The sequence below is a fragment of the Megascapheus bottae genome, chromosome 1 (genome assembly GCF_031878675.1).
Source record: "Megascapheus bottae isolate mThoBot1 chromosome 1, mThoBot2.hap1, whole genome shotgun sequence".
Classification (NCBI taxonomy): Eukaryota; Metazoa; Chordata; class Mammalia; order Rodentia; family Geomyidae; genus Megascapheus; species Megascapheus bottae.
This window is the reverse complement of record NC_143509.1, coordinates 4,577,009-4,596,485: the sequence shown is the minus strand read 5'-3', so window position 1 is coordinate 4,596,485 and position 19,477 is coordinate 4,577,009. Positions and strand designations below refer to the sequence as shown.

The 19,477-nt window shown below is 41.2% G+C and overlaps 1 protein-coding gene and 1 pseudogene across 1 annotated transcript; both read left to right on the top strand.

The window, feature by feature from the left end:
* Positions 1-2,608: 2,608 nt before the first annotated feature.
* LOC150068075 (olfactory receptor 7D4-like) lies at positions 2,609-3,349 on the top strand. Its single transcript, XM_090338611.1, has one exon. The coding sequence runs from the start codon at positions 2,642-2,644 to the stop codon at positions 3,347-3,349; it is 708 nt and encodes a 235-aa protein (XP_090194737.1). The 5' UTR covers positions 2,609-2,641.
* Positions 3,350-18,553: 15,204 nt separating this feature from the next.
* On the top strand, positions 18,554-19,294 carry LOC150068074 (olfactory receptor 7D4-like; annotated as a pseudogene).
* The last annotated feature ends 183 nt before the right edge of the window (positions 19,295-19,477 follow it).

Below are 19,477 nucleotides of genomic sequence, written 5' to 3'. Positions count from 1 at the left end.
CTTCTTATTACATAGCCGACATTTTCATTTCTTCTACACTTAGATTGTCACAGGACCCAAGTGATATCCACACAATCATAAATAGTGACACAAGAAATCCCCCACAACCCACAAATGGACAGAATTTACCCATGTAAAGGAAACATTAAGGATATGGAAAAAGAAATCTTTACAATGGGCCTTCTTCACCCTCATCCTCTGATCATCACAGCAACTTCTCAATTCCCCTCCTCTACCAGCCCACTGAATACAGAGCACATGCACATTCTCTTCTCTGTGCATAGAAGGTTTTTGAATCCACAAATATTAATAGGTAATGTCTAGAATAGCAATCTACCAGTATTTTATGCTTCTGAGACCACTAGCAACTACCACTTATCAGAATGTAAATGTACACTATTGTTTATGTCATAAACTATGTGCATATTCTTCTAATTGGGTTTTAAATTGCCATTATAACATATGTTGTAAGTTAATTGTACTAATACCAATAAACTAGTGTGAATAAGGAAAAAAGAATGTTTTTAATCCATATGTGTGGGTTGTACATAGGGGTTTTGCTTTGGTACTTCAACAGCTTTTATTGTACTCTGAAATCTCACGTGCGCATTGTAGTGTGTGTGTGTGTGTGTGTGTGTGTGTGTGTGTGTGTGTGTGTGTGTGTGTACATGTTCACGAATGCTCATATGCACCAGTCCTGAAGCTTGAACTCAGGGCCTGGATACTGTCTCGGAACTTTGTTACTCAAGGCTACAGCTCTAACACTAAGGCCACAGCTCCTCCACTTCAGTCTGTTTTAGGGTGGTGCTTCAAACTGGAGGTAAGAATCACACAGACTTTTCTAGTCCAGGACGTTTTGGAACTTCAAACCTCAGCTCTCAGCCTCCTGAGTAGCTAGGCATACAGACCACAGTCACTAAGCTCATTGTGGGTTGTTTTATTGGCATAATACTGCTTTCTCCTCTTTTCTCTGTTGCTCATATGCTTTTTTTTCTCACTCCCTCATCTTGAAAGAGGTCACCTGGAAAGCATTGTCTGGGAGGAGCCATCCACAGCCAGCCAGACTACATATTGCATTCGAGCCACACAGGTAACAGACTTACAGTGTTGTGTCGTGAAAACTGTTCTGTCCATCAACACTGCCTGGGTTTAAGACGATATGGCTGATGACAGCTAGGACCCCCACTTGTTAGGATGTTCCCAGCAAATCTTCAGATTTAGGAGACAGACGCTTGCTCCATGTTCTATAAACCCCACAGGACTGTTCCATGAGGACACCATTGCATTTCCCTATTCAGGCCTATTAGGTTGTGAATATTCGCGCCACATACACAAGTGGTAAAATAATTGTTGAAAGAACTTTCTGAGAGATGAGGTCCTGGGGAAGGGGAGGGAGGATGGATGGGGGGGAGGAAGGGTGGGGAAAAACACTACTAATGTTCAATGAACAAGTAAGAAGCTAGAACCAGATAAACTTTGGGATGGGGAGAGCTGGGAGAGATGGGGAGAGTAAGGAAGGAGAGACTTTGATGAACTGGCATTTTGCTCACAAACTGATAGGGTGAATTGAAACCCCTTGGTACATCTACTTAAGGACAAGGTAAAAGTATATTTAATATTAAAAGAATAACTTTCTGAGGGCTACTAATTAATACAGCCGAATAAATCAATGTCCTTTATGTCACTTAGGAGATAGCTATATAGGCAAACAAATAGACAGGTACGGATGATTTGAAATCTAAAAGTGGCTTCTACAAAAACTGTATTTAGATAAAAAAATACTTCCATGAAAAGTGTCACATCAGAAAATAAAGATTGTTGCCATTGTAAATAAATAATACATCACTGTTACACACATGATAGGATTAAAAAATATGGAGGTTATCAAAAGGGGCACATGAAATCACTTTCCAATATTCTACAAGGTTGTAACAAAATCAATCTCTTTAAATTTCAAAAGGGAAATCAAAGAAAAGCACTGGTGATACACATGTCATCCAAGCTACTCAAGAGACTGAAAACTGAAGACCATGGTTCAAAGCCACCCCGGTCAAGAGAAGTCTGTGAGACTCTTATCTTCCATGAACCACCAAGGAGCTGGAAGTGGATCTGAATTAGCAAAATGCCTTAAGTAAAATAAACTTACGGGCAGCACTCAGGCCCTGAGTTAAAAGCCTCAGGAATACCACCAGAAAATAAAGACATCAAAAACTCAGGGAATATAAAACAAAGGATATTTACCCAAATATTATAATGTTAAAGTGATTGGATTTGCACAGCACTCCCGTGAGAAGCAATCAAAGAAAGAAAAAGGCATCCCTGGGTGGGCATGAGCACCTGAGCTACCAGTGGATATTGATTGAACTGTTGCTTTCATGCCCCAAGGAGAACAGCCAGGGCTATGACTGCACAAAACCACACAGGGGAATCACCATTCCTCCTCTTGGGCCTCTCAGACGACCCTCAACTCCAGCCCATGCTCTTTGGGATCTTCTTGTCCATGTACCTGATCACCGTGCTCGGAAATCTGCTCATCATCCTGGCAGTCAACTCTGACCCAGACCTCCACACCCCCATGTACTTCTTCCTCTCCAACCTGTCTTTTGTGGATGTCTGTTTTACTACTACTACCATCCCCAAGATGCTGGTGAACATCCAGACCCAAAGGAAAGACATCTCCTACCCAGAGTGCCTCACTCAGGTGTATTTCTTTCTGGTTTTTGCTGGAATGGATAATTTCCTATTGACCGTGATGGCTTATGATCGCTTTGTGGCCATCTGTTACCCACTGAACTACCCACTTATCATGAACCCTCACTTCTGTGGCCTCCTGGTCCTCGTGTCGTGGCTTCTCATTTTCTGCATCTCACTAATCCATGTTTTACTGATGAGGAAATTAACCTTCTCCCCAGGAACCACCATCCCCCGTTTCTTCTGTGAACTAGCTCAGGTTCTCCAGGTGGCCAGCTCTGACACCCTCATCAATGACATTTCTATGTATGTGGCTACTGTGCTGTTCTGTGTGTTTCCTGCCTTAGGAATCTTCTTCTCTTACCGTCAGATCCTCTCCTCTTTAATGAAGATATCCAACACGGCTAGCAAGCACAAAGCCTTCTCCACCTGTGGCTCTCACCTCTGTGTGGTCTCCTTGTTCTACGGGACAGGACTTGGGGTGTACCTCAGCTCTGCGGTGTCCTCCTCTGCCCACAGAAGCAAGATGGCCTCAGTGATGTACACAGTGGTCACTCCCATGCTGAACCCCTTCATCTACAGCCTGAGGAACCAGGACATGATGGGGGCTATGGGGAGACTGCCAGGCAGAGTGGTCTCCTGTCTTGATGGATTGTGAACCACATAACAAAGTATTCCATTGGAAGAGAGAAGACAAATCGGCTGAATTTCAGCATGGTCAAAATTTTTCCTACATTTTAGGACTCAGTATATATTTTCAGTCTACAAAAGAGATATTAGGTCATGTCTTCTCTGCAAAGCCCTATGGCTTTGTTTGTCAATGTGTATCCATGTCTTACAAAGAATTCTACATGCTATCTTTTTAAAATCTTTTTTTCTTTTCAATGTGAATTGTCCTTAACATACCCATTCAGGCATATTAAGGCATTTCTAAATTGAACATAGAAAGCACTTATCACAATCCAAACTTACACAGTATCCCCCTAAGTTATCCTCTTCAATGTCAATTCTTCCTCTCAACATTCTGAACAACTTCTTATCCTCTTCCTCCTCCTCCTCTTTTTCCTTCTCCTTCTCCTCCTCCTCCTCCTTCTCTTACTCCTTCTTCTGTGATAGCCCTGGAACTTGAATTCAGCCCCTGGGTGCTCTCCATTAGCATGTCTGGTCAGGGTATCCCTCTACCATTTGAGACACATCTACACAATCCCCTTTTGGGGAAGCTATTCAGAGATGGAACTTTCATAGACTTTTGTCTGTGCTGCCTTTAAACCACTATCCTCAGATATCAGCTTCACACCCTCACAGCTGGGATTACAGATATCAGTCTCTGCCACCTGGCAAGATGAATTTTATTTATTTTTATTTTTTATTTTTTTTATTTTATTAATTGTAATTAGTAAAAGGGTTACATGATATTTGCCAGATAGAAGGTGCATTAATTCACATACATTGATACCCTTTCACATGTCTTGGTACACATTTCCCTCCCCCCCACACCCCACACCCGTCTTGGTTTTCCCCCATTCCCTATCAAATTTCAAATATCCAAATACAAATAAATTCAATATATCAGATAACAAAGTGAGATACTATACCAATATGTCATTTGTCATAATCAGTAGAAACTTTGGGCTCTACTAGCAGAGATCTGCAATAGAGCAAAATCTTGATACAAAATCTTGAATTTTATTTTTGACTTCGCAGAACCAGAATAAACACATAGAAGAATCCAAGTAGAATTCCTACACTTTCTGGACAGCAATTATGGCAATACATATGAGATTTTAAGTCAAGGGTTTTATTTTTTCCTTTGTTTTTTACTAATTTCTCTTTCCCACTCAGGTATGAACTTGTTTCCATGGTAACTATATAGGTGACATCCACACCAACAGTGTCTGAGGATGCCTGTTTCTTCTCAGCCTCACCACAACTAGTTGTAGATTTCCTTCATGATTGACATAATACAAAATCACAGTGTTTTATTGATTTGCACACCGTGTGTAGCTAAAGAGGTTCAATATTTCTTCATGGATTTCTTCATACCAATTTTACCTCTCTTAAAGACTGTGTTAACAACCCTTTACTTCACTGTAAAATCAATTTAATTGTGGATATTTAATATTTGCTGTGGAATATCTGAGAGGCTTTCCTTCTCTCCTGGGACTGGGACTCTTTGAAAGTGAATATCCACAAAGCACTTCTCTCATTCTCATCAGCATTTCCTGTGCTCTGAATAAAGTTTCGATTTATTGAAATCCCTTTTGTCAATTTTTCCTCCTATTTAATAAAATATTACAGAACTTTGCAAAAAGTACTAGTGTCGGCAATATCTCTCCTTACATTCTCTATGATTTCCTGTTTAATTTGAGCTTCAGGTCTCACAGGCTGAAATGTGAGGATGGTTCTTCACAACCAGGTTGGGCAGGAAAGTCTGTGGCACTCTTATCTCTACCCATAAAACTGCTGGAAGTAAACCGGGCAACCTGTGCTCACACCTGAATTCTGGCTACTCGGGAACCAGACATCTGAGGATCACAGATCAAACCCAGCCTGGACATGAAAGTCCACACCGGAAAAGAAACCAACCCCCCCAAATAAAACCAGGAACATATGATCACCTTATGATCCTATTGAAGGCGGATATTGTGTATGCGTGCGTGTGTGTGTGTGTGTGTGTGTGTGTGTGTGTGTGTGTGTGTGTGTGTGTTGGTTCCTGGCCTAGAATTCAGGGCCTGGGAATTCTCTCTATCCTTTTGTGCTCAAGGTTGGTGCCACTTTTACCATGACTCTACTTCTCACTTGTTCTTATTTAACTGCAAATAAGGTCTTGGAGGACCTCCTGCCCAGGATGATAGTGAGCTTCCATCCTCAGATCTCAGCCTGTGGAGTGGCTGGGGGTTCAGGTTTGAGCCAGTGGCATCAGAACTGATCTTTGTTGTTCCTTTAGTGGAAGTCACATCCTGTACACAGAGTGACATTCTGAGATTTGTTTTTCAAATTTGGATACAGCTTTTTCTTTCTCTTGATGGATTGGTCTGCTGAGTGACAGGGATGAATGCAAGCTCCTGCCTAATCTAGATCTTAGGACATTCCAGGTTTCTCATTGTTTGTTGTTCCCTTACAAGTGAGGGTGCACCTCCTCTCCTCTCTCTGTTGTGGGCCTTGAACTCTAGGTCTGGGCACTATCTCTGAGCTCTCAAGGCTAACACTCTCCTTGTTTGAGCCACAGCACCACTTCCAGTTTTCTGGTGGTAAATTGGAGATAAGAGTCTTAAGGCCTTTAGTGCCCAGACTGGCTTTGCACCAAGGTCCTCAGATCTCAGCCTCCTGAGTAGCTAGGATTACAGGAATGAGACATCATGCCTGGCAGTGTTTTCTAAGCTGACTTCATAGAAATCCATCAATTGGGTGGAAGGAAGATGGCTCCGAGGCAATAGGGACTCTGCCTATCTCTCTCTCACAAAAAGAGAGAAACAGGGAGTCTCATGAGCCAATTATCTTAACAAATGCACAACAAACTCAAAAAGCAACGGAGAAGGACTCAAACCAGAAAAGAAATCAAGATAAATCTCACATCCAACTTTCTCAAAGAATTCAGAATGTGAGGACCCCTCCCTCACCCCTTGCCGCCAGCGGCAGCAGAGGGCGCCGGGCAGGGCAGCTCAGACCCGCAGAAACCTGCATAGAACTGGGAAAGCTAGCAGCAGAAGCAGCGGAACCCAGATGCGGAACCAGAACAGCAAGCAGCAGAACCCAGACATAGAACACAGGTGGCGGAGGAGACCAGAGGGGAGTAAATGACTCCCCACCACCGTGGAACGCCCACAGAGGGAACGCAGAGGCGTGAGTAACACAGCGCATCCCAAAACACATAGGGAAAGCAGAGCGGTGCCAAGCAATAGAACATAACTCAGACCCCTCCACCCCGCCCGAGAAAGACTGGCAGGAGCAGGGGGGCAAGGAATTTAGAATCCTGTCCCTTCCCTCAACAGCCCCCTCCCTCAGGCCATTGACTGGAGATTGACAGGCAGGCTACCTAAGACCCAACACCCCACCAAGGTAGGCGGAGGTGTCCCAACTCCCACCCGCCCAAGGGGCTCAACTCCCAGGTCTCCGACTGGAGACCCACAGGTGGGTGGACCCTAAGACTCAGCACCCCACCAGGGGAGGTGGAGCTGTCCCAGCTCCCACCTGCCCACAAGGATCCTCTCCCAGGCCACTGGATCTGGAGAGGGGAGGGTGCTGAGACCCTGCCTTAAACAGCGGGTAGGGGGTGCAGGAAAATAGGAGCCAACATCTGCCCCCCCTCAATTCTTGAGCGGGACATCCTCCAGCTGGAAATCCTGAGCAAGACAGCACCGAAGGGCCCCCCACAGTCACAGACTCTCTGACAAAGCAGTGGAAACACAGCAGGGATCTGAAGGGCCGACCAGCAGCCAAGCTTCACTTCTGAGAATCAAAAAGGCAAGGCTCTGCCCTTGGAGCCCACATCTTCAGCTGGGCCACGCCCCTGGGAACAGAGGGGTCTCCTGCTGGTCCTACTGTGAGATCCTGGAAACTCTCAATCCCCAGACCCTTTGCTGGGGGCCGCCCCTGGAAGCAGCACAGGAAAACATCTACCCAGCGTGCTCAGACTGAAGCTCGCAGATCCATCCCATGGTCCTCTGTGAGGCCACTGGTTGGGCTAAGAGCTAGCCGTGCAGCAACACTTAAGTTTTCTTCTAATACTTTCCAAACTTTGTACTCAAATAAGCTACCTACTTACCAATTTAGGTCAGTAATCCTTACCCTATACCTTTTTTTCATTACGATAACATTCTTTTTTTTTCTTTTTTTTATTGTAATTAGTAAAAGGGTTACATGATATTTGCCAGATAGAAGGTGCATTAATTCACATACATTGATACCCTTTCACACGTCTAGGTACCTGTTTCCCTCCCCCCCACACCCCCCACCCGTCTTGGTTTTCCCCCCTTCCCTATCAAATTTCAAATATCCAAATACAAATAAATTTAATATATCAGATAACAAAGTGAGATACTGTACCAATATGAGATAACCAAGGGACAGCAAAGGAGATGAGAGACAACATAGTACATTAAGGACAACAATCATTCATTATATGGCTTTTGTTTCACTATCCTGGAGGTCCTTTCAATTAGCTTCACATTATATGTCCTTATGTATCAAGATTTTGCTCAATTGCAAATCTCTGCTAGTAGAGCCCAAGGTTTCTACTGATTATGACGATAATATTCTTACACTCCTATGTTAATCCTCGTCTACCTCCGCTGACCTCTCTCATTCTATTTTCCTATCTCTGGTCCTCTGTTCATCTTTCAACCCTGCTAATGCATGGATCTACACTTGATGGCTGTTGAGCAATACTGTATATCTACGTGTTTAATTATTCTCTAGGCTCAGAGGGACTTAAAGACAATAGATATTGGATTGAGAGGCTTATTGTTTTGGGTATAAATCACTTATCAGTGGTTGTATTAGACTGATCTGTAAGTGCACAAAAAGACAGAGTAATAACACCAATGAAAACTTGTGAACATCTAGTGTCTGCCAGCTACAGAGGTCTAGGTTGGTTATATCTGAAAAACTATAATCGTGTTTAGTATTAATCTTGCTCCCGTTTTGAAATGGGCAAAAGAAGAAACTCAAGAAAAATGTCAAAACAAGAAACAACATCCCCCACCCAACCTAAACAGACAATGGAACTGTCACTGGCAAACCTAGAGGAGAGTCTTCCAAGTGCTATACAAATGCAATTGATAAACATCATTAATGAAAAATGTGAAAATATAAAGAAAGAGATAAGGGAGAAGCCATAGCTAAACAAGAGGAAATAATAAACAAGGTGATAAGTGAAAAAGAAGAAGCCATAAAGGAGGCCATAAAAAAGGGTTTTCAAACAAAGATGGATGAATTCATAGAATCCACAAACAAAAGGGTGACCAAACTCCAGCAAATGTCCAAAGAATATAAAGCTACTGAGCTGACCACTCAAATGGAAATCAAGGAGCTAAAGAAATCCATACATGATCTAAAAGAAGAGATGCAAGGCTTCAAAAATAAGCAATTAGAAGCAAGGGAGATGAAAAAAAGTAGATAGCTTTGATAGCAGGTTAGACAATGCAGAGGACAGAATTTCTGCGGCTGAAAATAATTTAGTTAATATAGAGAAAGAACAGAAAACGAGGCAATCGAAATCTAGGAAATATGAGAGAGCGCATCAGGAGGTCAAAGATACAATTTGGAAGCCTAACTTAAGGCTAATTGGTATTGAGGAGGGTCTGGAGAAAGAGGTCAATGGTATTGGAAATATACTCCATGGAATCTTCTCAGAGAATTTCCCAAATATCCAGAAGGGCAGGCCCATCCAGATACAAGAAGCTTTTAGAACCCCAAACAGACCTGACCAGAAAAAAATATCCCACCGCCACATCGTAATCTGAACTGGATCAATAGAAACCAAAGAAAGGATCCCAAAGGCAGCTAGAGAAAAGGGATCAATAACCTATAAGGGCAAACCAATAAGAATAACCCCAGATTTTTCAGCAGAGACCATGTAAGCAAGAAGTGACTGGAAGCATATACGTCATGCCCTTTACACAAATAACTACCAACCAAGAACACTGTACCCAGCTAAGCTCTCATTCATGACTGAGGGGAAATAAAACTATTCCATTCCAGGGAAAAGCTCCAACAATATGTCGCAACAAAACCAACACTACAGAGAATTCTGAAAGATGTCCTATACATAGAAAACCAAAATAAATGCAATATAGGGAAAGAAATGGCACCTAAACAGCATACCATCTAAGGACCAGAAGAACTGCCAAGACACAGGCCCTAATAAAAGCTTTTAAAATGGTAGGAACCAATAAATATTTCTCAATCCTAACTCTCAATATCAATGGACTTAACTCCCCAATTAAACGATATACACTGTCTAGTTGAATCAAAAAGCAAGAGCCATTGTTCTGCTGTCTTCAAGAGACACATCTTACCCAAAAAAACAATCATCTTTTGAAAGTGAGAGGTTGGAATAAACTCTATCAAGCTAACTGCCCCTATAAACAGGCTGGAGTTGCCATCCTCATATCAGATAAAATAGACTTCAAACTAAAATTAGTAAGAAAAGACAAAGAAGGTTACTACATACTACTAAAGGGATGTTTCCTCCAGGAAGACTTAACGATCCTAAAGATTTACACACCCAATCCCGGAGCTCCGAACTTCATCAAGCAAACTTTACTTTCACTGAAACCATACATAGATCAAAACACAGTGATTATCAGTGACATTAACACACCACTCTCAGCTATGGACAGATCAACAAGGCAAAAACTCAACAGAGAAACCTTAGAACTGAACAACTATATAGACCAACTAGATCTAACAGACATCTGCAGAATATTCCACCCAGCAACTACACAATATACGTTTTTCTCAGCAGCATATGGAACATTTTCCAAAATAGACCGTATCTTAGGCCATAAAACAAACCTGGACAGATTCAGAAACACTGAAATTATTCCCTGCGTGCTCTCAGACCACAAAGGCATCAAATTGGCACTGAATACACATCTTCACCAACAAAAACCCTGTAACTCATGGAGACTGAACAACACATTGTTGAATAACCAATAGGTCATCGAAGAGAACAGAACAGAAATCCAACAGTTTATGAAATTTAACAATAAGGAGCACACAAAATACCAACTCCTTTGGGACACAGCAAAGGCAGTACTCAGAGGAAAATTTATAGCGCTGAGTGCCTACAACAACAAGTTGGAAAAATTGCAAACCAACAAGTTAATGGCTCACCTTAAGATCCTGGAAAAAGAGCAACAAACCAACCCTAATCCCAGTAGAAGAAAGCAAATTATTAACATCAAAGCAGAATTAAATGATTTGGAATCCAAAAAAACTATAGAAAGAATCAACAAAACAAGGAGTTGGTTCTTTGAAAGAATTAACAAAATTGACAAGCCCTTAGCAAATCTTACCAAAAAAAGAAGAGAGCATATGGAAATAAAGAAAATCACATACGAAAATGGTAATATCACGACAGAAATTACCAAGATCCAGAATATCATGAGGGAATACTTCTCAAACCTTACGTCAACAAATTTGAAAATCTAGAAGAAATGGATGAATTCCTAGCCAATATTAACATACCCACTCTGAACCAAGAAGAACTAACCCAACTCAGCAGGCCTATTTCAAGATCTGAAATAGAAATGGCAATTAGTGAATTTCCACCCAAGAAAAGCCCAGGGCCAGATGGATTCACAGCTGAATTCTATAAGGTCTTCAAAGCAGAGCTCACACCAATACTCCTCAAGCTCTTCAACAAAATTGAAAATGAAGGTTCCTTACCAAACTCATTCTATGAAGCCAGTATAACCCTCATCCCCAAACCAGACAGAGATTCATCAAAGAAAGAGAACTATAGACCTATTTCTTTGATGAACATTGATGCAAACATCTCAACAATACACTGGCCAACCGTCTACAACAATTCATCAAAAAAGTTATACACTATGATCAAACTGGATTCATCACAGGGAGGCAAAGCTGGTTCAACATATGCAAATCGATTAATATAATTCAACACATCAACAGGAGCAAGGACAAAAATCACATGATTGTCTCAATAGATGCACAAAAGGCATTTGACAATATCCAACACCCCTTTATGTTAAAAGCTCTGGAGGAACTAGGAATCCATGGAACATTCCTCAATATAATAAAGGCTGTGTATGACAAACCCACTGCTAGTATTACACTTAATGGTGAGAATCTAAAGCCATTCCCTCTAAAATCAGGAATGAGACAAGGTTGCCCTCTCTCTCCACCCCTCTCTAACATAGTATTAGAATTCCTAACCAGTGCAATAAGGCAAGAAGCAAGCATAAAGTGGATCCAAGTAGAGAAAGAAGAATTAAAACTATCCCTCTTTGCAGCTGACATGATTCTGTATATAAGAATCCTATAGACTCTTCTCCCAAGCTCCTTGAGCTGATTCAAAACTTTGGAACGGTAGCAGGCTATAAAATTAACCCTCAAAAATCAACTGCCTTCCTTTACGCCAACAGTGAGAGGAACGAGGCAATAATCAGGAAAGCAACACCTTTCACAATAGCATCAAAGAAAATAAAGTACTTAGGAATTAGCTTAACTAAGAATGTAAAGGACCTTTTTGATGAAAACTTTAAAACCCTGAAAAAGGAAATTAAAGCAGAACTAAGGAAATGGAAAAACCTCCCGTGCTCCTGGATTGAAAGAATCAATATCGTGAAAATGACAATCTTGCCAAGGGTTATCTACAAATTCAACACAATACCCATCAATATCCCAGTGTCATTCTTTAAAGAAATAGAAGAGGGAATTCAAATTTTCATATAGAATAATAAAAGACCCCGTATAGCAAAAACACTTCTTAGCAGAAACAACAGCGCTGGAGGAATTTCAATTCCAAACTTTAGACTCTATTACAGAGCTGTAATTATCAAAACAGCTTGGTACTGGCACAAGAACAGGCTTGAAGACCAATGGAATGGAACTGAGGACCCAGATATTAAACCATAGACATATGGCCACCTAAACTTGGACAAGGGAGCCAAAAAAATAGTATGGAAGAAAGACAGCCTCTTCAACAAATTGTGCTGGCAGAACTGGTTAAACACCTGCAGAAAACTAAAGTTGGATCCTTCTTTGTCACCCTGCACAAGAATTAATTCCAAATGGATTAAAGACCTGGAGGTAAAAGCTGACACACTGAAAACTTTACAGGAAGGAATAGGAGATATACTAGTCCTCCTTGGCACAGGTCGAAACTTTCTTAATAAGGACCAAGAATCACAACAAATAAGAGAAAGGCTGGATAACTGGGACTGCATTAAACTGCAGAGCTTTTGTATGGCAAAGGACATAGGTAGTAAATTAATTAGGAAGCCTACAGAGTGGGAGAAGATCTTCACCAACCAAACAATGGACAATGGCCTCATATCTAACATATATCAACAACTCAAAAAGTTGAATCACTCTCAAGCTAACCTCCAAAGTAACAACCATCCCATTAAAAAATGGGCCAAAGACTTAAAGAGATTCTTCTCTGAACAAGAAACCAAATGGCCTATAGACACTTGAAGAAATGCTCAACATCTCTGGTCATAAAAGAAATGCAAATCAAAACAACTCTAAGATTCCACCTCACTCAAATTAGAATGGCCAGGATCAGGAAAATGAATAATAACAGATGCTGGAGGGGATGTGGCCAGGAGGGATCACTACTACATTGTTGGTGGGAGTGCAAACTCATTCAACCACTATGGAAAGCAGTATGGCAGTGCCTCAGAAGGCTAAACATAGAGCTCTCCTATGACCCAGCTATTCCACTACTTGGCATTTACCCAACCATCCAGAACCTAGGGCATACTAAATCCACTAGCACAACAATGTTCATTGCGGCACTATTCACCATAGCAAAGATATGGAACCAACCTAGATGTCCCTCAGTTGATGAGTGGTATTTGTACACAATGGAATTCTCTGCTGCTGTCAGAAAAACCGACATCGCCCCATTTATTAGGAAATGGAAATTCTTAGAAAAAATCATATGAAGTGAAGTAAGCCAGACTCAAAGGAACTTAGGCTAAATGGTTTCCCTCATTTGTCATAATCAGTAGAAACCTTGGGCTCTACTAGCAGAGATCTGCAATAGAGCAAAACATGGATAAATAAGGCCATATAGTATGAAGCTAATTGAAAGGACCTCCAGGATATTGAAACAAAAGCCATAAAATGAATGACTTTGTCCTTAATGTACTATGTTATCTTTCATCTCCTTTGCTGTCCCTTGGGTATCTCATATTGTTACAGTATCTCACTTTGTTATCTGATATATTGAATTTACTTGTATTTGGTTATTTGAAATTGGATAGGGAAGGGGGGAAAACCAAGACGGGTGTGGGGGGGAGAATAATGGGTACCAAGACATGTGAAAGGGTATCAATGTATGTGAATTAATGCACCTTCTATCTGGCAAATATCATGTAATCCTTTTATTTAATTACAATAAAAAATATTTAAAAAAAAGAAATCCATCAATTGGGCTGAGAGGGATGATAACAGAAGGTAAGGAACTTGGGGCTGATATGGGAGAAATGAAGATCAGAAAATACAAATGTCCAGTTAGCAAGGGAGGATGCATTCATTAAATAATAATTATTAAATGATCATACATTTATTAAATCCACTGAAGGTGGCACTGAGCTATTCTTGTGATATTCTGAATGGATACTAAGGGTAACACATATGAGGTAACAAATATAATTTTATAGATGGAAACTTTTGGTAGTGTGCTCAGCTTCGCAGTGTCCATATTAAACATGTGATTTCTATCACTTTAAAACATGAGATACTTTTAAAATAATGAATAAAAACCAAGAAATTGTTTTTCCCTATAGAGATCAAGTGATCTGTTACATGTCCAAATATTCCTCAAGACAGTGAAGAGACCTGTCTCCAGAGAGTAACATGAAATTAACAGTTCCTTTAAGGATTCCTTTTTATTTTCTTTAATCAAAACAAAAGGGAAAAAAACAAAAAGAACTATGTTCCCCTTGGAATAAATTAATTCCTCTCTCCCGGTAACAGCCTACAATATTGCAAGAAATTAACCTAAATCTTTTTATCCATGATGTCATCTTCACTTTAACTCATGGGAACAAAATGGTTTGGAGACTAGAAAGATATTTTATTCCATGAAGACAATTATTTCATGAAATACAATTCATTTGATGAGATCTTAGTAGATTCATCGATTGACTTGCAAGAAACTGCACAAGCTTCTGACGCCCTTCTCTGAATCCAGTCTCCGTGAAAACCCTAGCTGACAAAGTTCTAAGAAGGAGTTGGGGGATAAGAAGTCTTCAGTGGTAAAAAAAAAAGAAGACAGAGCCACGGTAGCCTGATAAAGACGGGCGAAATGTAAATTTATGTCCAGTGAGGAGAAACAAGAGAAAAAGGACCAGAAGTGGGCTCACATCTGCAGGTGAGGTCCCAGACCTACAGGTAACTTATCATCCTCATGGAGCTCATGCTTTGGAAACTCTGATTTCCCTTCTTTCTCCAGCCTACATTACCTTTCTCATGAAGTTCCTTTCTGGAAAGTCTCTTGCTCTTCTCTACTACTTGAGCTACAGCTCCACTTCCAGCTTTTTCTGTCATTATTTGGAAATAAGGGTCTCGTGGACTTTCCTTTCCCATTAGTGTCCATAACAAAATCTAGCCAACAATGGAATTATTGATAAAGAAGAGTTCACCTTCATGTGTGTCTGTGTGTGTGTTGTGTGCGTGTATTGTGTGTGTGTGTTGTGTGTGTGTGTGCTTGCATGTGCATGTGCCAGTCATGGGGCTTGAACTGTGTGTGTTGTGTGTGTGTGTGTGTGCTTGCATGTGCATGTGCCAGTCATGGGGCTTGAACTGTGGGTCTTTGCACTGTCCCTGAACTTCTGAGCCATACCAAGTGAACTACAGCTCACTTGTGGCTTTTTGGTAATTAATCAGGAATGATAATCTCATGGATTTCCCTGTCTGAGCTGGCTTCACACCCTGATCCTTCAATTGCAGCCTCATAGTAGCTAGAATGCCAGCTTGAGACACTGGCACTCAACTTCCCTCACTTAGTTTTGCACATGCACACTGGCTGTGTGCACAGAATGGTTTTCTATGTATTCCAACTAGAAAAGGGGGTTTTGCTGGGGTATTTCCACAAAGGCATATATTGTGTTTTGATCACACTAAACCCCTCTATAGCTCTTTCTTTGGTCCATAGTCCCTTCTTCTGATTTCAACAGGGTTTAGTGGATTTTATCTTCATCTTCACACATATTCTGTGTTAATCCCACCATTACTTCCCTCTCTCTCTGGCTTGTCCCCACAAACAACTACATTCCTGATATATTTACAGATAGATAGATAATATGTAGATTGATCACAGATAATAGAAATTAGATGCTAAGAAAAATTATAATTCTAAGAATGACATTTTCCTTACCTTTAATGATTCCAATAGAGTAGCAATTGTCTCCCTGTATAGAATCCTGAAAAGATTAGATTTCTTTAATGGGTAAACAAGGTTGAGATAAGCCTACTATTTATTATCTTTTTTGATATTTCATTCTAATTAATAGAAGGGTTACATTATATTCACCCGATAGAAGGTGCATTACTTCACAAACACTGATGCCCATTCTCATGTTTTGGTCCCCATTACATTTGCCTCACCCCTGCCCCTCATCTTGTTATCCCCCCTTCCCTATTAATTTTTACATCTCACTGTATAAATATCAAGTGTCTAGGTAGGAAATGACAACTGAAAACTACACATATTTCACAGTTAACTGTCAGTATGCCCATTGAGTTAGACATAAAATTTAAGATTTCATTGTAATTCATGAAACTTTGTAAGAGAAGATAGCATTAAAGATAAATGAAAAAGAAAAAAACAAAGATAAAAACTAACAAAGATACAGTTCAGTAGGTAATGGACCAACAGACAGACAGATAGATACACAGATAATAGATGGGCAATTACATAGATATATCAGAAGGTAATACAAAAACACATAGATAGATATATAACTAACCAAGAGACAGACAGGTAAGTACAAAGGTAGATAGATATAACACAGATAAATATACACAGGCATACATACATAGATAACAGTACACACATACACAGAAACTGAGATATCACAGTAGCCTGGTACGTACATGATAGACAGACACATACATACATAAATAATAGACATACAATGGGTTGGAAGGTGGGTAAGAAGATAGCTAGCTGAGTAGGCAGATGAATAGATACAAAGATACAAAACTGTGAAGAAGAGAACACATGTACCATTTGTCTTTCTGAACCTGGATTATTTTGCTTCCAGTCATTTTCCTACACAGGATGGAATCCAGTGTTCTTAAAGGCTGAATACTATTCCATTATATGTCTGTTTCTGTTCTCCTTTCATCCACAGGACAGTGGGGCTGATTTCATTCGTTGTCTCAGCCTAAAAGGCCTGTGCCTTCCTTTCCTACTCCATCTTTCCTCCCCCCAGCACAAATGATTTCCATTTCCAAGAAGATTTTCCTCCCGAATGCTGTCATTCTGATTTACACAGCTTCCATTGCATAAGCATAAGAGATGTTGACACTTGTAATTGTTCTGGAGAAGACAAACACTAGTGTTCAAACCTTAAGATTTCTTTGTAAATGTTCCAGACAAACTGCTCTTTCAGAGCCTTCAGCATATGAATCATCTTCATCCAGTTTACTATTACATGATCCATTAATTCTGCTGATTTCCACACAATATGTTCCTGCTCCAGAGCATGAAATCCCATGCAAGTGATGGATGGTGTGTGTGTGAGACTACTTACTCAAGGCTACTACGAGATCTACTGTCATCCTTTTAGTGCTACAAAAAGGAGATAAGACTCTGACAGACTTTTCTTACCCAGACTGACTTAAAACCCCAAACCTTAGCTCTCCACTTCCTGAGTAGCTAGGATTACCGGCATGAATTAAATGTGCTAAGCATAGCGTAGGTTATTTTAATGATGTTGTGTTTTTTTGTCCTTATTTCTGTGCAGCTGGTAGTCTCTTTTTTACCCTCTCTCATATTTTGCAATAAATCACCTAGAAGGAATTCTCTGTTGGGAGGCATCCACAGCCATGTTGACCAGCCATGGAATATTCCATCCACACAAGTAACAGATGTGTTGTGTTGAGAACAGCTCAGCCTACGAACATGGCCTGGACTCCAGGCAATGAGGCTGAATGATATCAGGGACTTCCATGTACTGAGATCTTCCCCACAAATGCTCCCATTCCTGTGATAGATGCTCGCTCCATGGCCTGCACACACGGGAGGACAACTCAATCCTATTACATGGAGAACATTCCCGCCACCAGGAAAATAGGTAAAAGAGTTAATTGTACCTGAGAGTTGAAAGCGCTTCCTGAAAGGTGAAGGCAGTGGAAAAGGTGGACAGAGAAATGGAGAGAAGAAAGGTGGGCAAAATCATTCCTAATATTCAGTGTACAAATGTGAAGCTGGAACTGAGTGAACTGAGGGAGGGGTTGGAGTGGGGGGAGTTGTGGTGACATGGATGAAATGGTCTTTTACTCAAAAACTGATTATTGAATTACAGCCCCATTGGACAAGTAGGTAAGAATAAGGTTTAGAAAAATACATTTCATAGGGATTGCAGCACGGCCTACTGATAGAGTGCTTGCCTAGCATGCATGAACACCCGAGGTTGAATCCTCAGTACCACACACATAGAAAAAACTGGAAGTGCTTCTGTGGCTCACTTAGTAGTACTCTAACTTTGACAAAGCCAAGGACAGAGCCCAGGCCTTGAGTTCAAGCCTCAGGACTAGCAAAACACAAAATTTCACAGTCAGTGAATACAAGACAGGGATATGAAAGTGAGTGGAGCCAATCTTGGCTGTGCAGGTCAACCTAGGAAACAAAAAAGGCATCTGGCAGGGGAAGGGCATGACCACCTGAGCTGGCAGTGGGCATTGATTGAACTTTTCCTTACTTGCCCCAAGGAAAACAGCCAGGGCTATGACAGCACAAAACCACACAGGGGAATCACCATTCCTCCTGCTGGGCCTCTCAGATGACCCTCAACTCCAGCCCATCCTCTTTGGGCTCTTCGTGTCCATGTACCTGATCACTGTGCTCGGAAATCTGCTCATCATCCTGGCCGTCATCTCTGAACCCCACCTCCACACGCCCATGTACTTCTTCCTCTCCAACCTGTCTTTTGTGGACATCTGTTTTATTACTACTACCATCCCCAAGATGCTGGTGAACATCCAGACCCAGAGGAAAGACATCTCCTACCCAGAGTGCCTCACTCAGGTGTATTTCTTCATGATTTTTGGAGGAATGGAAAATTTCCTATTGACTGTGATGGGTTATGTCCGCTTTGTGGCCATCTGTCACCCACTGAACTACCCACTTATCGTGAACCCTCACTTCTGTGGCCTCCTGGTTCTGCTGTCCTGGTTTCTCATTTTCTGCATCTCACTACTCCATGTTCTACTGATGAAGAAATTAACCTTCTCCCCAGGAACCACCATCCCCCATTCCTTCTGTGAACTAGCTCAAATTCAAAGAGTGGCCATCTCTGACACCCTCATCAATGACATCTGTGTGTACCTGGCTTTTGTGTTGTTTGGTTTGTTTGCTGCCTTAGGAATCTTTTTCTCATACCATCAGATCCTCTCCTGTTTAATGAAGTTTCCCAACACGGCTAGCAAGCACAAAGCCTTCTCCACCTGTGGCTCTCACCTCTGTGTGTTCTCCTTGTTCTATGGGACAGGACTTGGGGTGTACCTCAGCTCTGCGGTGTCCTCCTCCGCCCACTGAAGCAAGGTGGCCTCGGTGATGTACACAGTGGTCACTCCCATGCTGAACACCTTCATCTACAGCCTGAGGAACCAGGACGTGATGGGGGCTCTGGGGAGACTGCCAGGCAGACTGGTCTCCTGTCTTGATGGATTGTGAAGCACAGAACAAAGTAGTCCACTGCAAGAGGGAAAATTATTTGGCTGAATATCAGCATCATTGATTCTTTTCCTTCATTATAGGACTCAGTATATATATATACATACATATATATGTATCTGTATATATATATATCCATCTAGAAAATATATATGAATTCACGAATACCCTGCAAAGCCCCTA